Source organism: Neopelma chrysocephalum, unplaced genomic scaffold, assembly GCF_003984885.1.
Source record: "Neopelma chrysocephalum unplaced genomic scaffold, ASM398488v2 Primary Assembly neopelma1_138, whole genome shotgun sequence".
NCBI classification, from domain to species: Eukaryota; Metazoa; Chordata; class Aves; order Passeriformes; family Pipridae; genus Neopelma; species Neopelma chrysocephalum.
In genome coordinates, this window is record NW_020897800.1 from 2258949 (window position 1) to 2281601 (window position 22653).

At 54.2% G+C, this 22653-nt stretch overlaps 1 protein-coding gene across 3 annotated transcripts in view; it reads right to left on the reverse strand.

Moving 5' to 3' along the window:
* Positions 1-11705, reverse strand: part of NECTIN1 (nectin cell adhesion molecule 1) — a 95052-nt gene extending 83347 nt beyond the window's left edge. For all 3 annotated transcript variants that reach the window (XM_027699291.1, XM_027699293.1, XM_027699292.1), the window contains exon 1: positions 11135-11705. In XM_027699291.1, the coding sequence (XP_027555092.1) occupies positions 11135-11216 (82 nt within the window). In that variant the 5' untranslated portion in view covers positions 11217-11705. The remainder of the gene's footprint in view (positions 1-11134) is intronic.
* Between the last annotated feature and the right edge of the window lie 10948 nt (positions 11706-22653).

Here is a 22653-nt window from a genome sequence, read left to right on the forward strand (position 1 = left end):
TCAGCCTGCCTTTGCCATCACCTCCAGGCCATTCTTTCCCTGTAAGTAAAAGCTGATTCATGCCTGGTAGGAGTCGGTGTGAGGCAGCAGATATTCCCATTTCCACTGAGGTGCTGTAAGGTACTCCACGGGCACGGCAGCATTTGAAATGTCAAGAATACAAAAAAAAATAAAAATATATATATACTTAAAGAGAATGATTTCAGCCTTTTATTTCCAAAGCGAGTTTAGAGGCAGTGCAAGGTCTCAGATCAATACCAGCAAAACTGCAAATTGGAGTCCTCCCCTTAGCCACAGAAAAGGGTACAGCTGAGACAGCATCTGCACAAACAGCCTGCCCACAGTCCCTGCCAGCCTGCCTCAGCTCTGACCTTGAGGAGTTGCCTTCAAGTGTGAGAGGGAAACTCCCCCTTCCTCCCCCTGCCCATGCAGCCCCAGGCTTTTGTCCCCTGGCAGGGAGATCGCTGCTGGTTTATTTTCCTTGGGTACACTCTGTCCAGGGGAGAAACTGAGGCTTGACGAACTCATCCCACGTGCACGCCAAGAAGAAACCTGCTTCATCATGCAGGTGGAAAGGAATCCCTAAAGGGGTTCAAGGGGACTTTGCAGCACAGATTTTGAGGCTGGCTCTGGCACTTTGGATGGTGAGATGCAGTTGCCTGTTCAGGTGCTCCACTAAAAACAGGCCCTTCTCCTCCTCCCCTGCCCCACAGCTGTTCGTGTGCTCGGCCCCGTGCCCCGGGGACCTTGGAAAACTGCTGTTCTAGGTCCTCCCCATACAAAGCTGGGATCAATACAGCTGTCAGGCTTTGGCCACATTACCCCTCCTAATTGGAATTACAATAGGCAGACTGCAGCTCTCACTCCATCTCTCTGTTGCTTGTCATAATGTAATCAAAATCTCTCTCGCTCTCTCTTCACCACGGAGCGTGACGGGAGCAGAGGCGCTGGCAGCCACAAGGCTCCCAGAGACTACAGATTCCTCCGGATCAGGGAGCTTTCCTGAGGCTGGGAAGCTTTTCCACAGGGGTGGGAGACGAGCCCCTGACTGCCAGAACTCTCCAGCCTGCCTTTGGCCAAGCAGGTTAAAGGAGAGAGACGGTCTGAACCCTCCAGCTGGGCAGAGCGGGGAGGCAGAGATGGGGATGGAGGGATGCTGTGGGAAGGGGGTGCAGCATCAGGGTAAGACCAGAGGCAGCCACAGCTTGGTTAGAGAGGTGGAAACTGGCCACCAGCAGAGCCCAAACGCTCACCTGGCTGTGCCAAAGAAGGAGCCTCCCTCCTCCTCCTCACTATCTCTTGGCAATCCCAGCCCCTGCCTGCCCAGCAGTGCTCAGTCACCCCCATGGAAGCAGGTTCCCACCCCCATGGAAGCAGGTTCCCAGCAGCTGCCAGAGCCAAAACTGAGCATGGGATGGGATCACTGGACAAGCCATGAGGCAGCTCGGCACGGGCACGGCACGGGGCACTGAGCAGGACTCGATGAGCCACAGCTTCGTGCTCACCCAGGAGGCCACGCGTGTCCTGCTCCCCCCGGCTCCGACTGCCAGAGCCAGGGCAATCCATCGTGGGCAATAGATACAGCAGCTGTGATTTGTTGATCATTATCAAACGGCAGTAATGCAGGGCTGAATTACCCAGAGGAGGGAAGGATCAGCAGCCCGGACCTACTCAGCTCCCCAGAGACCGGCCATAAACAAAACTTAAATAATTAGAGTGCTTGGGCGGAGCTGCAGCCTCTAAGTATTCTCAGGCTCCACGCAAATAAAGGAAATAAATTCTTGGAAGGTGCCAGGCTGGATGGGGCAGAGGGAGGCTCATTTTCCACATCACTTGAGAGCAGCCATTATAAATCTCACTGAAAGATGCACCTCCCCGGGCTAGCGATATTTTTAAACTCCGAGAGAGAGGGGAGAGGAAAAACACATTTCAGTATTTACACCACAGGCGAAAAGGGTATTTAAAAATCAGGGTACATTTTCGAAAGTCTGTTCCTGCCATGCCATGGAAGAAAGAATTTTCCTCCCATGGTGTGATAGCTGGCAATATTAGCCCCGGAGAATTCATTCCTACCACCGTCGTTCTGTTGTGAGCTGAGAAATCAAACTCTCAGAAGGACTGGGGGAGTCTGGGGATAAAGGTTCCTTCCCGACTGAACCAGCAGCAAATGTAAATCGATTCCTGCACTGTCCCTGCTTGGTGTCTGGGATAATGTCCCATGGGAGTTGGGCTGAGGTGGCTCAGCATGGGAGCAGCAGGCTGGTTTGCTGGGCCAGGAGCCAGGCACAGCAGGGATGGGCACCAGGACACAGGGAGGGTGTCAACTGAAGGACATGGCACTGGAGTCAGAGCCAGGGCAGAGCCCACAAGGTGTTTTGGCCACTGGAGCCGCATGTCCCTGATGTGCCAAGAACACCTTTGGGGCAGGGGATCCATCCACCACCTTGTGCAGGATCTCCAGGCCAGTTTTTCTATCTGATACTTTGCCATCCTCTAGTTGGGTCATGGTTTCTTTCCTCTGCAGGGTGGGGAGGGTTTTTTGTGTGGTCATCTAGGAAATGCTGCCAGCAGCTGACTGAGCAGGAGGTGCATTGAGGTGAGAGTTCTCAGCCTGACTCTGCTGGAGGACCCCAAAGATGAACTGCCAGGGAACTGCCCTCCCCTGCAACCACTGCATCCCTCCCTCTGCCAAACTCAATCCTGCTCCTCATTCCCTGCTGGGTTCCCAGGCAGGGAGAACATTCCCCCTTTCACAAGCTGCGCTCTGTGCAAGCCTCTCTCTCCCTCCCATCCCTCCCACCCCTCGCCAGGACTGCTGCCATCCTCCCAAAAGGATCCTATTCAGCTCCTATCAAAGGGATTCACGAGCACACCCATCAGGCATCACAGTACCGAGCAAATCCCCAAACAAGCTGCCTCTGAAGATCAGAGCAGGCTGTAATCACTCCCCCTGCGAGGCGATCCCAATAAGCCCTCCCCCACCTTCCCTGGCTGAACCCGAGCATGGGATAAGTTTGGCAAAGCTCAGCCCCATCGCTAGTAAAAGTCTCTTCATTACATTCACACACACGTTGCTCCTGGCCTCTCCTGCTCCCACACCAGCCCAGCTCAGCAAACAGGCACCGGGGGGCTGCCCCAGCCCTCCTGCCCTGCAGGAAGGGGGTCTGACACTGCCCCTTGGTGCATAAAGTGAACTCACCCTTCCCGAGCAAAACCTCCCATCCTGCCCGGCCGTGGGGTGCAGTGCTCAGACTGAGAGCACCCAGCAGCACTGCTGGAGAGCCAAGAGGGGTCCTGTATCCAATGGAAACTGGCAGCTGATGGAAATCACAGCATGGCAAGGATGCTGCTATGCAACACATCCCCGATCCTTCGCGGCCATAAATGGGCACAGCATTGGTTCTCCCCCATATCCAGAGACATCCCTGCCTCCAGCACGGTCCCCAGCCAGCGTGCTGGTGCAGCTGGCAAGGGGAAGAGCACAAACAGGCCCAGGGATGAACAGCCTGTGCAGTTGTCTCTGCTGTGCACCACCAAAATCACTCGCTGCTGCCTTCTGCTGCAGCTCTTAAAACAGCACTGCTTCTCACAGGCCTTGGCTAAGGGAGGTGACAGGCAAGAGCAGCAAGGAAATACAACCTCTCCAGAATGGAGAAGACCTTCTTAGAGCTCCTAAACTGATCTTGATTATCTGTCCTTAACAATTCCTCCAGTTTTGGCACCCCCAGGCTAGGAAGGCCATCAGCACTGGTAGGAATGTGACTCTGGGCTTTGCCTACAAGGGCTCTCTGCTGATTAACCTGCCCAGGAAAAGTCAGAGTAAAGCCCATTAGATGCCTCTTCCTAAGAAAAGAGTAGCCATAGCTTGATGCAGCTTTAATCCTCCAGTGAAAACAGTGTCCTCCTGACTGCAGGCTTTGTATGGTGTTATTTCTAGTCCCAGTTCAGTGGGAGAATGAGGAGATGTTTCAAGGCAGGGGGAACCTCCCTCAGGGCCGTGGGTTTGGGCGAGGGGTGAGTTATGACTCTCCAGAACTGATAACTCCTCTGTCACAGGGTTCTGAGCTGAGCTGGCTCATTCCTTTGGGCTATTCAAGGACAGGCCAAGGGTTCATTGCTCCCTTGCTGCTCTCCCCTGCCCTGAGTGCCACAGTTCCTCACACAGACCAACATAACCACGCTGTATAAAGCTGCTCTACACAGAAATCAGGAAAAGACAGAAACCCTGACCTTCCTCCTCAACTCTCCAGCCCTCTGTATGTGCCTCCCAGTAAACTCTGTTCATCAGATTAAACTCTCCCCTGGGTCTATGACTTCTGCCCATCACAGACCGTTTGTAACCCCTGGCTTTGTCAGGACACTCAGCACAACAACCTCTAATTACAGGCCTTTGCTTGAGCTCTTGAGTCACACCAGCCTCTTCCACACATCAGCATCAGACCCTGAGTCCACAGTCCCCCAGACTGTCTCCTTGGGCCGTCTGTCCTAGGGACAGTGAGAATGGTCAGTGAAAAGCTCCTCCAGCAGCATCCCCTCAATCCAGAGGGTCTCCTGCCAGGGGATAAGAAATGAAACCCGCTTTTGCCACATGTGAGATCCCCAGTGCAAAAGGCAGATACCAGCTGAAATCCAGCATCCCCACTGGATCCATGGGATGTGCCTCCAGACCCTCCACTGCAGCAGCCTGTCTGTAGCCTCACACAGAGAAAAAAGCTGGTTCTGCTCTCAGGTGGCCACACAGCACTTCATTCCAGCCCCCTCACCTCCTGCACAGACAGACCTTTGTGCTGGGAACAGCTCTCTCCCGTCACCAGAGCAGAAAGGCTGGATGTTGGCCACTGGCTGGGAGCTGCACAGACACTCTGTCACTCCTGGACAAGCCTCTGGATGCCTCGCTCTAGCACGGGGAGAGGAGGAATGGATCCTCCACGAGAAAAGAAAAATGGGCTCCAGCTCAGCCTGACAACAGCATTTCCCCAGGTAGAGAGAGAAGTGCTGAGAAGAGAGATGGAGGCTGAGTCCTCTTGACTAACCAGGCTTGGGAGTACCTGCTGTCTCCTAGCCAGGTGGTCCATCTGGTGCCTGCCGCTGCTCCGAGGCAGGGATGTGATTTGCAGGTCCTGTTCTGCAGCTGTAGCATCCCTGCATGGTTGGGAGCAGATGGAGCCACTTTGCTGCTTCCCGCAGCTAGCAAGGAAAATCGGCTGGGATGGGGAACAGAAAACCCCATCCCTGGGTTTTAACTCCCAGGGAGGAGAGCCACACTGATCCTGCCTCTTTTTAAACTCTTCCCCCTGCCCACCTGTGGGCTGAATGGGGATGGAAAGCAGTGCCTACACCAGTTCCCCACTGGTCTGGCTCAGAGCCAGGAGCAGAGCGAGGGAGAAAGGCAGAGTTGGGTGGACAGTGCTTAGAAAGGCTTCCCTCTTGCATCACTCCAAACAACGTCAAAGGAGGATTATAAACCTCCTGCAGGGACTGCTTTATGGTGGGGGAATGGAGAAGAGATGGGTCATCAAGTTGGGTCCGTTCCTCCTCACCCATCCCCAGCACCCCACAGAGACACTGAAGGGAGCAGGGACCACTGAGCCAGATTTCCCCTGTGCCTCCCCAGTCTGGCACCTCCTGTCCTCCCAGGCTGGGGAACGGCAAGGGACTGAAGCTTCTCTCCTCCTCTCATGCCCAGTAGCTGCTGTTTGTCTGCCTTGGGACTGCAGCAGAGCCGAGAGCTGCCGCAGCTCTGCTGAAGCCAGTGTGTGCCACCGGCTGCACCAGCCCCCAGACGGGGAGGAACACGGGATGGGCAGCAGGTGTTAAACTCCCCACGTGTCCCCAGGGTGCCCTTGGAGCCCGGGACACGCAGAAGTGACAGCACAGGGCAGATAAAATAACACAGTGCTGGGAAGGGCAGCCCTTGAGCCTGCAAGTTTCGCTTCCCGTTTCTCCATGTGGCAGAGATGGGGTTGGAAATGCAGGACTTTAAACCCAGCGTGGGGGCAGAGGGGAAGGACAGGGAGGTGACTGTCACAGACTGAGGGGAAACTGTCCTTCCTCCCACGAGTGATACTTCTGCATTTTATTCTGCTATGGGAAGAAAGGGTTCCCCTTGAAAACCCAGCTGGGAGGGTACCTGAGTGCGTGCATCAGTCTAGTCTGGACTAAACATTCACCAGGAGAAGCAAACAAACTGTACACCCAGGAGAATATCTGTGGCTTAACAGCAGCCAGGAGGAAAGCAGGAGGATGCATCACGAGAGGTTTCCCTCCTTAGTTAAACAAATTTTCACCTGGCACACTAATGTGGGTTAGGGAGCCCTGGATGCGGAATTCTCCGTGCTGGGATGGCTGAGCTCTGGTAATTAACACAATGAGTGTCTCCAGTGCAAACTGGGTCCCAGTTCCCGTGGCTGGCGGCACCAGCTCACCCTTCATCAGGGCTGCCCTGATTTAATCTGACGTATTTGAGGAAGCAGGATCTCTGGGGGCTGTGAGATTGGAGTACCTTTGTCCCTCCCTCATTTGTTTCTTCTGCTTTTTGCACTGATAAGCCTGGCTGGGCTGAGAAAGGCACTGAGCAAGAGCCACCACCACCTCGAGCGATGATGGTGCAAGAGGCAAAGCCTCTCTCAGCAGCCCTGAGGGCTGTGGCCATCCACGTGAGGACTGACCAACTCATCCCTGCAGCACCCACAGGCAGCCTGGCTCCTGCTCTTCCAAAAAACCTTGCCTTTGAGCAAGCTGGTCTAGTGGGAGGTGGTGGGGGGGGGTTGGAACGAGATGATCTTTAAGGTCCCTTCCAACTCAAGCCATTCTGGGACCCGGTGATTAATTAAAAAATCATTTTGCCCTGGTGCTGCCCCACCATTCCTGTGTAACCCCTCAGGGCACTGCAGAAGGGCAAAGAGCCTTCCCCTGGCTGGTGGTGGCCACTCACTGCTCTCCCCTCAGGCTGTCCCCAGCTTTGGTGGCACTAGCTGAGGGCCAGAGGTGCCCGTGGAAGAGCAGGCCTGGGAAGCAGGTCAGGACAACCGGCTCTTCTGGTTCCCTTGGTGATTCAGCCAAGGTGTGAGCGGTGCCCAAAGGATCCCTCCGGTGCCTCCCTTTGGCTTTGTGGCTGGTCCAGCTGCAGCGCCAGCATCCGCATCCTGTCAGCCACAGGCTCCCTCCCAGCACCCTCTGGATGTGCTGCTGGATGTGGGGGTGCCCCTGCTCTCTTTGCTGATGGCTCCATGTGCACTGGGCTGGCAGCTTGTGCCTGATTAACTCTGCTGGTTCAGAGAGCAAACAGCAGCAACCCGGGCCAGCCCTGGCCCTGGCCACGGGGCAGACGCCCTCCTGCTCGTGGGCTGAGCTGGCTCTCACACAGCCCATCGCCTCACCCACACACCCATGAGCTCAGCACACCGGGGTAAAACTCGACGGGTCGGTTGGGCTGCAGAGAGCCAGGTTTAACGAGAAAACACCAGCAAAAGACACGCTTTGCCTGCCTGAAATAGCCCCACGCTGTCGTTTCTGAGTTTTGGGAGCAGACAGGCGGGGAGAATCAAAAAATAACAACCAAGAACTTGAACCAAAGGCTGAACAAGACTCTGGCAACTGGGTTTGGTTTTTTTTTTTTTGCGTTTTGGAAGCTGCTGTGGGATATTAAAGCAGCTCTATAAAGTACAAGATGGACCAGATCCTGCAGTGACACACTTTGACTATTCCCAGCACTCCAGAGAGCTGTTGTACCTTGCCAAAAACGAACCCTCCCTCCAGCTGCAGCCAAGCTTGACCTCAGCCCTCCAGGTCACCACAGCTCAGGCAATGCTGCTTTTGATGGAAAAACAGTGTGTCAAAGCTTCAGCCACCTCTGCAGCTCTCCCCTGCAGAGCATCTCAAAGCACTTTGCAAAGTGTTCACAGGCCCCTCTGGGAGCCCAGGAGGCAGCCCAGCGACAGGCAGACAGGAATTTGTCCCCAGACAGAGGGGAGCACTTGGAAACAGAGGCCCAGATGTGCAGATGCAGGACCGAGCACAGGATGAAGCCTCTGCTCCGGGTGGTTGCACCTCAAGCCGTACGAGTTTCAGGGCAGGGATTAAACAGACAAGACTGTTAAGACTTGTAAAGCATAAATTTAACTGCAAGTGTTCTTAAACTCTGCAGTGGAACCCTCCTGCCCTTCCCTCGGGGCTTTGCAGGAGCCCCTGTTGGTATCAATGTCTGGAAGCCCTAATGTAGCGTGAGTTGATACCTGGTTCCAAATGGATGGGCAGATGTGCACCGAAGGCTGCAGGAGCCACGAATTGAATCCGTTCTGGGCGATTGAACCGATCGCGTTAAAGATAATTTGTAAAGCAGATTTTTATAAGAGACTCCTTACAGCTTTTACAGCAGGGAACTTTTATTTCCTTATCGGGGGAAAGAAAAAAAAAAAAAGCTAACATTATCTGAAGGGGGAGGCAGTGAACGTGGATGGGAACAGAATGAAATGGCATTGATCAGACGGACATGAAAGGTTTCCCAGAAAGCAAGTAGTGCCTCCTGCTTTCCTCTCATCCTTCTTGGAGGTTGAGAAACCACATTTGCCAACAATTCCACAGCTCCTGTTCATTTATAGTAGCGGATCCTGAGCTCCCCTACCCCCTTCTTGAAAAGCAAGCTCGTCTGCATTCAAAGCTTACATATGGCTTGTTTTATATATATATATATATAAAAATATAAATATACATAAATATATAAATATATATATATATCCTCAGCTGAATTTGGCACAGTGCACTTGATCTTGAGGAATTACCTGCCTGATAAAGGCACCCAGACCTGGGGTCCAGCAAGGACTGCCAGCCTGCTGTGTCTGTGTGCAGCACCGAGCACAGCACTGTGCTGGTCCTTCCCTGCAGCTCTGGATCCATCCCCGGCGCACCCAAAACGAACCCAAACCAACCAAAGAAACGAATGAATAAATGTGCAACACGGGCTCAGACGTTCCTGCAGCTGTGGTGCACCCACCACCACCACCACCAAACTGGTCTGGCCGAGAGTGTCACCCACACAGGCTGCAGGGCACTGGTGATCCCAGGCCAGGGTTTGGGGAAGGATTATCCTCCAGGAACACTGCGGAGCTGGCTGTCCCCTTGGCTTGGCAAGGCACCACTAGATGCACCACTGGCTGATCCTGGCAGAGCTGTCAGCGGGACAGTGCAAGACAAACTACCACGCTACTGCAGTGGCAGGAGATGAGTGCGCTCCACTGCTGGCAGCAAAGCCTTGGGAACAGCCAAAAATGGGATGAGTGGGGGGAGAAAAAAAGTCTCTCTTGGCAGGACAAGGTGAGATGCCAGGCTGAGTCAGGGTCACTGTGTGTCTCCTTGGTGAAAGCAATTCCTAGAGGGACGAGGGGGAGCATAAATCCCTTTTGGTTCGCCCGGCGGAGTCACCACAGCGTTGTTACTCCACCTCCTGTGCCTTTCCCAGGGGTTGTGGGGAGGGTTTCCTGCATGGGGCTGCCGGGTGGGAGGATGAGAAGGAAGGAAGACCAGGTGAAGAATGGCATGGAAAGTTCTGAGACGTCTTGTGAGGAGCCAGAGCCCAGCCAGGCACCTGCCTGGCAGCACAGGGAGCGCAGGGAGCCCGAGGCTGTCCCTTCCCTCACCTCTTTTTGCAATGCACAGCAGATCCCTTTGTCCTGGGAATACAGAGCCATACCCAGCCCCGGTTTCTCATCACCCTGTTAACCTTTTCTCTCTCACAATCCCCCTGGTTACTGGACCACCCCCCCCTTCCATTTCACCTCTGTCCTCATCCATTTTAGCCGAACCATCCAGTCACTGTGCCCTGTTATCTCCCGTGCCCTGAGTGTTATCATCAATCTTTGCCAGCACCAGGAAACTCTGGGCCCTGGCATTTCCCCCGATGGCCCGTCCTTTGGCTCAGACCTTGGTATCTGCAGCCACATCTCAGAGTCACAGCCCAAGCCAACCTGGCTGCCCTTCTCAGACGCAGCCCCAGCCCAAACAGAGGAGGAGGAGTGGAGGCAATTCCACCCTGCCTTCCCTGCAACTTCTCTCCAGCTGCAGATCCCACTCCTGCTGCAGGCACAGGTTGCCTCTCACCCCTGCAGAAGGCTGGATGCCGACCCGGGGTGGCACATGTGCCCGTTGCCAGCGCTCCAGCCCCAGCCACCAGCAGCCTAGTCCCAAAAAGGCAACCACCGGCTCTATTTGCATCTCTCGGCTCATTCACAAACTGTAAACCCAGACTGACGATCCCTTTTCCATGGCTCCGACTCCGGAAAGCCCTCCAGGATGGCATTAACCCACTCTGCACTGGAGCAGAATAAATGAGTCCCCGCAGGGCACTTCCCAAAGTGGGTCACTCTCCCGCTTCCCAGAGCTGTGCTGGAGCCCAGGGGCAGCACCGAGCCCGGGGAGGGGACACACGGGCTGTTCTGCGACCGCCCGGCCGGGTCCAACGAGCTGGGGAGCAGCCGATCCACAGCTCTGCCCATCTCCTCCTTTCCAGGGATGGATCGGAACCAAAGGGATGGATCGGAACCAAAGCGATGAATAAGGTGCCGTCAGGCAGCCAAGCGCAAAAGCAGCGAAAGGCAGCTCTGAAACCTGGGAGCGGTCCAGCCCCTCCGCAAAAGGAGCCCGTGGGAAGTGTGTATGTGTGTGTGTGCGAAGGGGAGAGGGGATTTCAGGGATGCTGGAGAGCTGAAACCCTCCATCGCTCCTCCCGAAACATCTGCGCTCCGTGCCCTGCCTCGTGGCCGCCTTTCCCGGGAAGCCTGGCTGCTGCTGCGCCTCGCTAGACGCCGCTCGATCCAAAAAAGCAAACAAACGGCCTCAGCTCCCCGGGCTCCGGAGCCCGCTGCCTGCAGCTGCTTCCCAAACAAACGGGCGTGTTGTTCCGAGCCCCACAGGGCTCACACCGGCCCCGACCCTCTCCCACCCTCGCACAGATGCTCCCACACCTGCTCCAGACCCGGGCGCGCACCCCAAAACGCAGGTCCCGCACCCCAAAACGCCGGTCCCGCCCTTCCCCGCACCCCTTTCCCCCACGGGCACCCCGCAGCCCCCTCTCCGGGGCTGTCCCCCATCCCCACGGAGCCCCGGCGGAGCCCGCCAGCCCCCGGGGGGACCGTCTCACCTGGTAGGAGCGCGGCCGCCAGGATGCAAACTCCGATAGTCCACCACGATGCACGGCAACTTGTCTGCAGCCGTGAAGCCATGAGAGTTCCTTAGGAGCGATGGGCAAAGGGGTCGGTCTTGGCAGCAGCCCCGCGGGGTCCCCCCCCGCCCCAACCCTCCCCGCCCCGCGGTGATGCTCAGGTCTGGTTGCAAAAAAAAATAATAATAAAAATATTAAAATATAAAAAAAAATGTAGGTGGGTGCGGGAGGACAAAGAGGCGGCGAGAGGGCGGGAGGGCTCCGGGGGGGGGAGCTCCGCACATCCGCGGGGCAGCACAGTGAGAAGGGGAGGGGAGGGGGGAAAAAACGCTATTTAAAAAAAAAAAAAAAAGGGAAGAAGAAAGAAAAAAAGGGAGGCAAAACAAATAAAGAGCGGCGAGGCAGAGCCCTCCGCGGGCTGCGGCGGTTCCCGTGGCTCCGGGCTCTTCGGCAGCCCCCGCCCGCTGCCCTTGCCCTGCGCGGGGCGCCGGGGGGGCCCGGCGGGGCTCACAGGGGGATGCGGGGCTCGCTGCGGTGCTCCATGGCCGGGCGGGGGGCGCGGGGGCCGGGCCGGCCGCGGGGCGGGGGGCGCGGGGTGCCCGGGCTGGGCTGGCGGGGCTCGGCGGGGCCGCTCTCGCACTCGCACACACGGAGAACACACGCACGGCCCGCGGGCGGAGCCTCTCCCGCGTGATGTCAGCGCTCGGCGGAAGGAGGGCGCAGCCTTAACCCTTTGCAGGGATGCGGGAAAACCGGGCGGGGAGGGGTGGCCGGGCTCGCCCCCCCCCCCGCCCTCCCGCGGCTCCCGCCCCCTCCAGCTGTTGGCAGATGTTGGCGGCTGCGGTGGCAGCTGGGCTTTGTTCGCCGTGTCCGGGCGCATCTCGCAGCCCAGGGGCGCCTCTCTGTGGGTTTCCCGAGGTGCTCCTGCCTCGGCACCCCGGGTTTTGTGGACTCGAGGCTTGTTCCTGGATCCCCTTCGGGCCGCGCCTCTGTCAGTGCCAGGTGCCCACCTACCAGATAACAACACACAAAAATACCCTCCGCGAATAGACGCGACCATCGCGGGGGGATCTAAATTTACCCTCCTCCATGCCTGGGGTGTAGATACTACAGCATTTCCTCCTCAACGCCTCGGGTGTAGCTGCTCCAGCGTTTTCTCCTCAACGCCTCGGGTGTAGCTGCTCCAGCGTTTTTCACGGGGCCTGCTGAAAGAAGGAGCTTGTTCTGGACACCCTCTGTGTGTGCTGATAAGCGAGGGGATTCAGAGCCAGCACAAGGGCTGGTGCGCTGGAGGAGGGAAGGCAGCGGTTTGCTGCGCTTTGTAACAGCCTTTATTATGTGGACACAGACACAGCCTTTGTGGATCCTTTGCTAAGGAGGTATTTAGCCTGCTAACGCCGGCTCCCGAGCTGCCCTGGCCTCTGCGAGGATGCTGAACCCCAAACAAAGATGTGAACAACAATGACAACAACCAACAACAAAGTCACGTTGATTTCAAGCTCCATTAGAACAACACGGGAACAAATCAATGCCTGGCAGGCAGAAAAGGACAGAACCAGTGGGGAAGGATACCACACAGAGTGGAAAAGGGAGAGGAGGGGGCAGCCAGCAGCTATAAAAAGATACCCATGAGGACCCCTTCAGCAGCCTCCTCCTCCTTTTAATTCCTTTAGAAGTTAATTCCTGTTCGAGGGAAGGATGGACAGCTCTGTAACAAAGCGGATTAGCCAGATACAAGGTTTGCTCCGAAATAACAAAAGTTATTACGTAGTAATGAGGTTTAGTTAATAGATTCACAGTCTACAAGGCCACTGGGATTCCTTTGGACATCCTGCTTGTGGAGCTGAGGCTGCTGAGCTCGTCCTGATGATTTCTGCCTCCTGCCTCTTCCATAAAGCTGCAGACCTGAGCTTAGGAGTGCAACCCCCCGTCCTTGTGGACAGGCAGCCTGTGGAGTGTTCCCAGCATCCTTGGGATGGTTGGTTTTCCTGTCTGTGGAGTGTTTATCGGTTTAATTTCAGTTTTAATCCATAAAGTCTCATTATTTCTTTTCCCAACTCCATTAAAGAGATACCTCCAATGAGACATTGCTCCCCTGGGCAGGACTGTCGAAGTTACCACGGAGTCCCTCACGTTATCAGTGTTCCATCTTGCATTATTCCCAGTGTTACACTCTCCCACTGCCCCTGAACTGGCCCCTGCTGAGATGTGTGGGGGCAGCCACACCTCATCTTTCTGCATTCCAGGTGACACTGCAGTGCTACGTCCAAGGTGAAATTCAGATTTCCCTTCAGGAATATGGGGAGATTTGGGCCTTGGCCTTGAGATGGAGCCTTGGGCCTTGACCTCCCAAATCACAGCCCTCAAACATGTGAGACAAAAATGTAAATCCATTTAGCAGCAGCAGCAGCAGTAGTGGACCATTCACCCTGGTGCATCAGGCCTGACTTATTGAGCCAGAATGTATTATTTTCATGATCCTGCACAAAGCAGAACCCATCACATTTGGCACAGTTCTGGCTGTTAACTTCTAAGATTTATTACACAGTGCCATGGGGCCCCTGTTCCGCAGCATTTTGTGAGTCCAAAATTTCCGTGAAGCCCGAGGGGACTTCTGCATGAGCAGGAAAGGCAGGAGCAGAATTCTTTGCTTTGGCAGATTTTTGTTATTTCTAGGGGAGGAAGATCATAATATGTAACATATTTAATTGCATCAGACTTATTTTTTGGATTTGGGGAGGTCTCTGTGTGCATGTCCTCTGAGGGCTGCAGGGACTGCCTTCTGCTTTGCTAGAGCAGCTGGTTTAGCCAATTTTTTCTTTCCTTGTTCTAACCCTCACTGGGATGGTTTCTAAAGCTCATCCCAGCCAGAGACATCAAAGAGGACCCCTAACTATTTTATATCCCTGCCTGCAATAATAGGGCAGGGGTTTTAAAGGTTCCCCATCCCTTCCACTGCTAGTATAGGAACACACGAACCACTCTGAGGCTCAGAAATTCCTTTCATAAATCTGTAAACATATTTCACTAGAAACAAAGGGAGAATAAAGCAGCCCACCTGGTGCCTCAGATAGTCTGAGAATCCCGTGTTCTCCAAGGAAAATAATTTCTAATACGATTCTATTTACCCCCTCTTGGTTTTTAGGGATGGTAGGACTCATTTGAGGTGGCAGCTAGCCATCAGAACAGAGATCCAAGCCCCTTCCTCTGCACCCCTGTGAAATCTGTTTTAGGCACAGATACTGGAAGTGGTGTAGGAACTTGGCCGCCACTTCCATAAGTTGTCACGCTAATATCGTTCTTGAAAATTGCCATTAAAGCATGAAACAACATTTGGCTGGAAAAAAAGAAAAAAAAAAACAACAAACCACCCCGGGCTCGCAGTGTTTTGTCCGCCCAGCATTTTGGCTGCTCCACCAGCACGAGGGTTTTCTGCTGATGCTGCCATGTGAGGTAACGTCTCCTCAGCAACCTGCTGTTATAGGACGTTCCACCAGCGCCTCCCCAAATCCTTCCCACTGCCTGACGTGGTTGAGCCTTGGTCTGTTGGCAGGAGGACACGGGATGGGGCTGGGAAGGGCTCTGCAATGACACAGATCCTTTTGGATGGGGTCTTCCCTGGCGAGCTGATGCACATCCTTCCTCTGGGTGGAACAGATGCTGGGCTGGAGTCAGGGAAGAATGGCTCCTCCAAACAGCTCCTGTCTGCTCTGGGAGGAGCACAGGAACAACAGGGCTGGGCTGATGGATACCCCTCAGGGCATCCAGGAATTCCCTCAGTGTCTCCCCGAGCAGTGGCCCCTTCCCAGTGGCTCCCTGCGACTTGAAAGGCTCAGTGGGAATGGGCATCTTATACTAGTTATTTATAGTTATGATTACCAGAGAGGCTTGGGAGGAGGGAAGAAGGGGGGGAAAGGAATTGCTCTTTAAACCATTCCTCAGTGGGGTTTTTCAGCTGCCTTTGTTTGATGCAGAGCCCACAGCAGAGACCTGTCACTCCGAGCTGGGAGCGTGTTTGACACTCCTGTCTCCGCCGTGTACCTGGTGTGTATTTGCTGCAGTGCTGATTACATTAACTCCTGTGTTTATAAACATTTGGAATCAGTGCAGAAGGCTGTGCTGAACGGAATTTTAAAGCCGGCATCAGTTTTATTTTTGCTTTTTCATCTGTAAACACACATAATGTGTCTGCGGCGCAGTCAACAATGAGGGATCAGAGGTGCAAAGGGCTTCCTGAGCTGATTGTCTGCTTGGCTTCACTTCTGAGCTCTCCTGATACAGCCTCCTCCATGCACAGACAGACAGATACACTGTACAGACAGCAGACACTGCCTCACACCTCAGAACACCATCCTATTTTATGAGGCAATTCAGCACTGATAGTCCTGTCCTGCTGTTCTCTGGATAGGGCCAGCAGCTGGAGAAGGAATTAAGCCTGAACTGGTGAGAAAATTGCCTCCCAGTTAATGGGAGCTGATGGGAGCTGTGAGCAGCCTGCGAACAGCAGAGGGGGTGTTGTGGCCCCCTCTGTGGAAGGGTTTGTCACAGCCTCGCTGCGGTGCTATCGCAGCGCCTGAACCCTCGCAATCCCCACAGCACCCCCTTGTGAGGCTGGAATTAAACCGTAATCCTCATTATACATGGAGAAAAGAAGCCCAGGGAGATTAGGAATCCCAGCCTTGCAGAAAGCAGGATGAGTTCTGCCGAGGGCTTTCAGTGGAAAGCGGCTGGGATGGCAAGGCTGGGGGATTGGGAGGACCCACGTCTTGAAGATGCCCTACGAGGGCTGGACCGAGTGGCTTTTAATCCAGCCAAACACACACTGGGGGGGAATTTGGGCTGGAATTTGGGCTCTTGCAAGGGTGAGCCTGCTGCAAACAGCACCCATGTCTTGCTCAGACTAGAGGTGGGCACAGGGACAAAGGGTGTGGGGTCTGTGTGTGTGTGTCAGCCTGTTCCCATCAGCAAAGAATCATTCCTGCATCAAAGCCGATGAAATGCCTGAGAGAAGGAGCTGTTGTCTTCCCAGATGGAGCTGACATGGAAGAAGGAATCAAAAGGTCTGTCTTACATGCACACAGACACACTGGGATGGTGTGTGCATGTCCATGGAGGGCAGGAGGAGAGGCACAGCATCCACAGAGACCTGATGGCATTGGGGGGGGAAAGAAAAAGCAGAGGAGAAATAGAAAATGAACTCAGCAGAAACACTTCAAAGGGCATTGCTGATGAGGTCCAGCAAGGGGAATTCTCTCCCTGCTCCTCAGACTCGTCTCTCAGGTCCAAGATCTGAACCATGTGCTCCCCAGCACCAGGCAAGTAGTTATTGTATTAGAAAATGGCATTATTATTGAACAGCACCGTGCCCTGTGCCTTCCCAGGGGCCTTGGCAGTGCCCACGAGTGGCCAGGAAGGCAGGACACAGAGTCCCAACCCCACAGCCTTCTGACTGAGGGTGTTAGGAGCTGCTGTGCAGCCATCCATGAGGGAAAAGCCACCGAGAGGATTTCTGCCGTGCTGGAAATGCAGCGACACGCTCTGCTTCGGGTTTGAGTCGGGATCAGGACACGCTGCCAATTTACAAGTGGAAATAAGCCTTTTGCTTTCAGTGGTCGGACAAATAGGCTTCTGCTCTTGCATAAGCTCTTTTGGGACCTGATCTCAGGATCACAGGGCGGGAAGTGGAGGGGTTTGAGGGCCTGTCTCATTTGCAGGCTGTCAGGTCAGCAGCACGAGGGGGTGAATTTGGTGCTGTGACAGGGGAGCAGTGCTCCCACAGCCATCACAGGGGTGGAGGGGCACGTTGCCACCAGCAGGGTAAAACCCCTCTCATGGAACCCATGGAGTTGGGCCAGACCCACTTCCCCGTGTCAAGGTGTGCCTCTGGAGCACCTCTGGTGTGTTAAATTTACTAAATCTGCAGCAAATCCAGCCCAGACATGGGAATTTCTGGTGTAAATCTGGAGTTGATCCCAATCACTGCTGTGAACACGGAGCAGCCCCACTCCCTGTGCCCCTTTCAATCGATGCCACTTGTTTCTAAGGCACATCCAGCAAAGATTATTCTCTCTATCCCTCATTTCCAGCCATGTCATTAATTCCTGGCTGTCCCAAACGAGCTGTTTCCCTGCGAGCAGGACCCTCTGCCCCTCTCTGCCAGGCCAGGTGGGCATCAGCCTTGGCAGCATCCGACGGGGCCATGGGAATCAACACATCCCGGGGATGCTGATTTGTCACTCTTGGGGTCGTCAGCATAAATCCTTGATAAATAGAGATAGGAATAATAAAGGCTGAGTTTACCTTGTGGGCATTACTGACTGTCCTGTGGGTGAGCAGGGGGAGGCTGTTGCCAGGCTGGGCAGGCAGGGGAGGTTTCCTGTGCACGTTCCTCCACCATCCCAGGAAGGGAAGGGGTTTTGCTCCAAACAATGCTGTGTGAGCCCAGAGTAATCCCCCTCACAGCCTGTTTTGTCAGTGCCAACTGGGCCTGGCTGATGTCTATTCAGAGGGATTTTGCTGCAGTCTGAGGAGTGAGCAATGTGAGTTTGGAGGGGCTCCAAGGGAAATGTTTCTGTCAGCCTGGAATGACTGCAGAGGGGCCGGTGGAATGATGCTGCTGCTCTCTCCCAGAGGACAAACCTCTGCTCGTGGACCAGTTCCCTCCTCCTGTCTCACTGTGGGAGTTCTCCTCCTCCATCCAAGAGTTTCTGCTTCCTTCTGCAGGTGCTGGGGGAGGTCACCTTCCTCCTGCTGAGCTCCCAGGAAATCAGGAGACCTTTCCAAAGGCACTGGATAGCTCTGCCCATCTCCCTGGGAGAGCAGCTGGCCTGGCACTGAGGATGAGCACTTGTCCCCATGGCAAGTCTATCCAGACTTTCAACCAGCCAAAGAGCCAGGCTCTGTTTCCTAATTCCTACTGCCTGTTTAGTTGTTTTTTGGTTTTTTTTGTGATGGAAAAAGACACTGGTTAAAAATTGGTAGATCTCTGGTGCTTTGCAGCCTTTGCAGAGGAGAAAGGATTCATTCAGGCTTTGGACTTAGGAAAACCAAGTTTAGTTGCCCTCCCTGGTGGTGTGAGTCTATCTCCAAGTGCTGTGAGCCCCTGCCACCCTGGGCACCCACCAAGAGTTGTAAAGTGACTTCATGAGTCATCTCTTGCCAAGTGGGGAGAAAAAAATGTCACATTACAGTGGAAACTGTCTGCAGGGCATGTTTTCCATGGCCATGTTCTTTGGGTGGACATTTGGTGATGTTGCTGGGTTCCAAACCCCTCTCTCAAAGCCAGCACCTACGTGGGCTTTTGTGGCAGTAAAATTCAATGTGCTTTCTACAGACCTGTGACAAGGGGACAGAAAACTTCAAGCAGCAGAAACAGAGCCCTGAGTTCAGCCTGTATTTCTGACACCTTTTTTCCCCCATTTAATATTCAGGTTGAGCTCAGTTACATTTTTTTTGCCCTGATATAAACAGTTGGGATGAGAATTCACTTTGCAGCACATCTCCCAGTGCCTGTTCATGATACCTATTCCACCAGTGTATGATACCTATTCTATCCAGATCTGGGGCTGAGTCCTCATCATCTCGTGCCTCAGTTTGCCACCAAACATGTCACAGCCAGCAGGGAAGTTTGGAGGCCAAAAGCCCTTTGTGGCTGGAACAGGCTCAGCCAGGATTGGGATAAATGAGTAGCTGGTTTCCATCTGGAGCATTCTGGGAAACTGGACCTCTTTGGAAGTGATGTGAGATGGATAATAGCAGGGACAAGCTGTTAAGGGCTTTTTTGTCCTTCTGTGGGCACCAAAGGTCTCTTTTCTCTTTTAAGATAACCTGAGAGGAGTAGGACTGTGGGCTCACTCCATTTGTCAGGCGATTCTTTTAAATGTATTTAAATACTTTTACAGCCTCTGTTAATGAAACTTTGGTGACCCTGGGGCTCCTGAGGGAATCCATCTGCATCTAAGTGATGGAAAATGAACTCGTTAATGGCCGGGCCCTGCTTAGTCAATAAGGGATATCGATCCCTGGTGATGAAGGGCTGGATGGGAAGGGGCTTGGCTAAGTGGGCTCCATCCTCAGGGTGAGCAGGGATGGGTGGGCAGGGCAGAGCAGTGATTGATGAGGAGGATCAGATGGTGGCTGGGAAAACGCCTCATTCTCGCTGCTGGCTGCAGGGATTTGGAAGGGCTTGCCAAACTGAGGTACTCGTGCCTGAAGGACACGTGGAAAGCCTGTGGAAGAGCTGATTGCAGTCTCTCTGCTCCTGTCTGCTCTGCTTCTACACCACCCACCTCCACAGGGGGCTCCTTTCCCTTTGGATGTCCCCCTGGGAAGGAGAAATGTCTCTCCAAAGCCACCCACCCCTGCTCCCATCAAACCTGATTTCCTCTTGCCACAGCAGACTGAGCACATGGGGAGGGAGGTTAGAACTCCTGGATGTGCTCACCCTGTGGATAACACAGGGGATAAAGGCTGGCACGTCCAGAAAGCCATTGGAAAGTCATGCTCTAAATGCCTGGATCCTCCAGGAGGTGCTCTGAAGCAGTTGGGAACATTTCTCATGCATCCCGTGGGAGTTATTTTGGGGCAGGGCTTGTCCTGGTCTTCCCATGGGCTGGAAAACTCCCATGAACTCCTTTTCCACTGACTTTGGAACACTTGCCCATCACAGAGGGAAAGAAGCTCATACATTTGGGAATCTGCTGCAGGAAATGGGAGTTACCTGTGTGGCTGTGGAAGCCCATTGCTCCTGCTCCCAGGGAAAGGTGTGAAGGTGGGGAGGAGGATGACAAGTTAGAAGAGGGAAATAGGGAACAGGAAGCATATTTTCCAGCCTGTTTGGGTGCAATCCTCCTGTACACACCATCTGTGCACTGGGAAAACCGTGCTGGGTCTTTTAAGGGCACTGATCCACCCTTTCATCTCTCTCACACAGGGCAAAACGTGCAGCATGGAGCTGGGAGCAGAGCCTCAGACAGAGGAAACTGGTCATGTTCTGCTGGTATCCTGCAGAAAAAATGCTGATTTTCATTACAGAGGGGGATGGCCCAGCGAGATCAGAGCAGCAGGGCTGACTCTGCTTTTATTCAGGGTCCTGTTCCACCCCTCTCCTCTGCTTTGAGGGGTCTCACTCATTTGAAGCAGCTGAACCTTCAGGGATTGTAGGAAAAAAAAGGCAAGTTTGGAGAAGCGAGCAAAACCTTTATGGCTCTGGAGCAGCTTTGGAATGTCTGCAAAAGGCTTTGAGATCTGCAGTGGCCAAAGCTGAGCAGTTTTATTACGTGGTGGTGCTGCTGTGGCCTTCAGTGATTCCCACATCCCCCGGGTCAGATCCTCAGCTGATAAAAGCTGGGAGAACTGAGCTGATTTATGGCCACTGAAGATCAGCTGCAGCAAGCCCACGCTGCACCATTTGATGAACAGCCTGCTCTCCCCTCTTGCCTTTAGCCACTAAAATCTGCTTCATTAACAAACTCTCCCTAATCACTGCTCCTGAGCAGCAGAGCACTCTGCCCACTGGGGCTCTGCGTGGAGCTTCTTCCCAAGGATTTTTCCAGCCAATGTAACACACACTGTAATGACTTTGCTTCTCCTTAGCCAGTCGTTGGAGGCCGTGGAGCAGTGATTCTGCACAGAGTCTCTCATGGGTGGCTGGATGTTAGCTGTGAATCTGCTCATGTCCCCAGCAACCAGACATCCTCCTCCTCTTAAAAGGGGATGGTCTTTTAGCTAAAGGTGTTTTAGTCACCAAGTGGAGTCTGGGGGGTTGGTGGATGTGATATTTCAGATTTTAGGCATGTCACAGAAAGCATACAGGGGTCTTCAGGTATTTCATTTTTGCGCCAGGATTTGCCCTCAAAAGAAAAACTCTTCCAGGAAATAGAGTTTCCTGATCTGGAAATAGAGTTTCCTGATCTGGAAGCGATCAGACGGTGGCTGTGCCACAAGGGAGGGAAGGATGGGCATGGAAAAGAGCAGGCTGAGCCCTGGCAGCACGAGCAGGATTTGTGCTCAGCAGTGTCTGTCAACGCCCTCCTCCCCGTGGGCTGCGCTCGCACCCCTCTCTCTCATCCTGACGGATGGAGAGACCCACCAGGCAACGTGGAGAGGATAATCTGAGCAGTTCTATTCCCACCCTGGCGTGGAGCCATCTGTGTGAGACGTCAGAGTCTCCCCCACACAGCCCCTGGCAGCAGCAGCAGCAGTGGGTTTGCCGTGGGGAGCTGCGAGGTGCCAGGGAACGGCCCAGCCACCCTTATCCCGTGGGCGGCTTGTTTTCCATCCTTCCCACCCCCTGGGTGATGATGAGGCCTATTTTTCTCCCCTTCTCTGTGCAGAAATAGCTCGCATTTGTCGTAAATCACCTCGGCTGCAGATGGTGAGTCACCAGTTGATCAAAGGCAAGACCCTTTTCTGGGTCTGGGCGGAAGAGGAGATGCTTCAATAAATCATTGGGAATCAGCAGCAGAGAGTTCCCCTCTGGTTTAAGGAGAAAACCACCCCACCCCCTCCTTTGTCCCTGTGCCCCCAGCTTTGTGCAGTGTACATTGCAAACCTCAGTGGCAGGAAGGGGGACACCTGATTTAGGATCCCTGTCACGGCTGTTCCTGGGCACTGGGCAGCAGTTTTCTGCCCTAACCACCAAGCCTGGACAGCAACAGGGGGAAAACATCATGGCTGAGGGGGATAGATGTGCTGGGAGGAGGAAATGAGAATGGACAGAGTGTTGGCATGTGCCATTCACCAGCAGGCAATGAGATAAGAACACAGAGTCCAACGGGATCAGCATCAGCTGGGCAGCAGCGTGACATGACTTGGCGGGGTGGTGACAGGAGCTGGGATGTGGGGGGGTAAACTGCCAGCCTGTGACATCACTGCACCAGGATCCAGGGATCCACACTGTGCACCCATGGCAGGGTGGGATGAGGTGGCACTGGATGGGACTGCGCAGGCAAGACAAGGAGAAACACGGCAGTGAGGAGAGGAGAGACTGAACCCAAGCCATGCCTCTGCCAGCCTTGTGGTTGCAGTGCCTGCCCAGGTACTGTAACCCTGCCCTGGGTTACAGGGGAGCAGGGGACGGTGGGAGACCTGTCAAGGAAAAGGGAAAGACCCGGAATTGTTCCCGAGGGCTCCTTTCGTCTCGGCACCTCCAGCCACAGCCTCTCCGGGAAGGGAGAGATCAATGGCTCTTGAGGCAGAGACTCTGCTGAAAGCGGAGCAGATGAAGGGTTTGCCATCTGTGAACAAGTTGTTCTGATTGAATTAGAGAACATTTAACATTTACAGATAATTAGAAACAGCCACCCATTACAAAGGCAGCAGAGAGAAGGGAAGCTTTTGAAAGGCGATTGGAAGCTCCTCGACACATCAGCCAGGGGAGCTTTTCAGACACAACTTCTGAGCATTTCCAAGTGCTTTGTGCTCCTTACAGCTCCAGAGCTTGGGAGCCAAGGATCTTCCTCTCTCTCTCTCTCTTCTCTCCATTACTTTTTAACTGC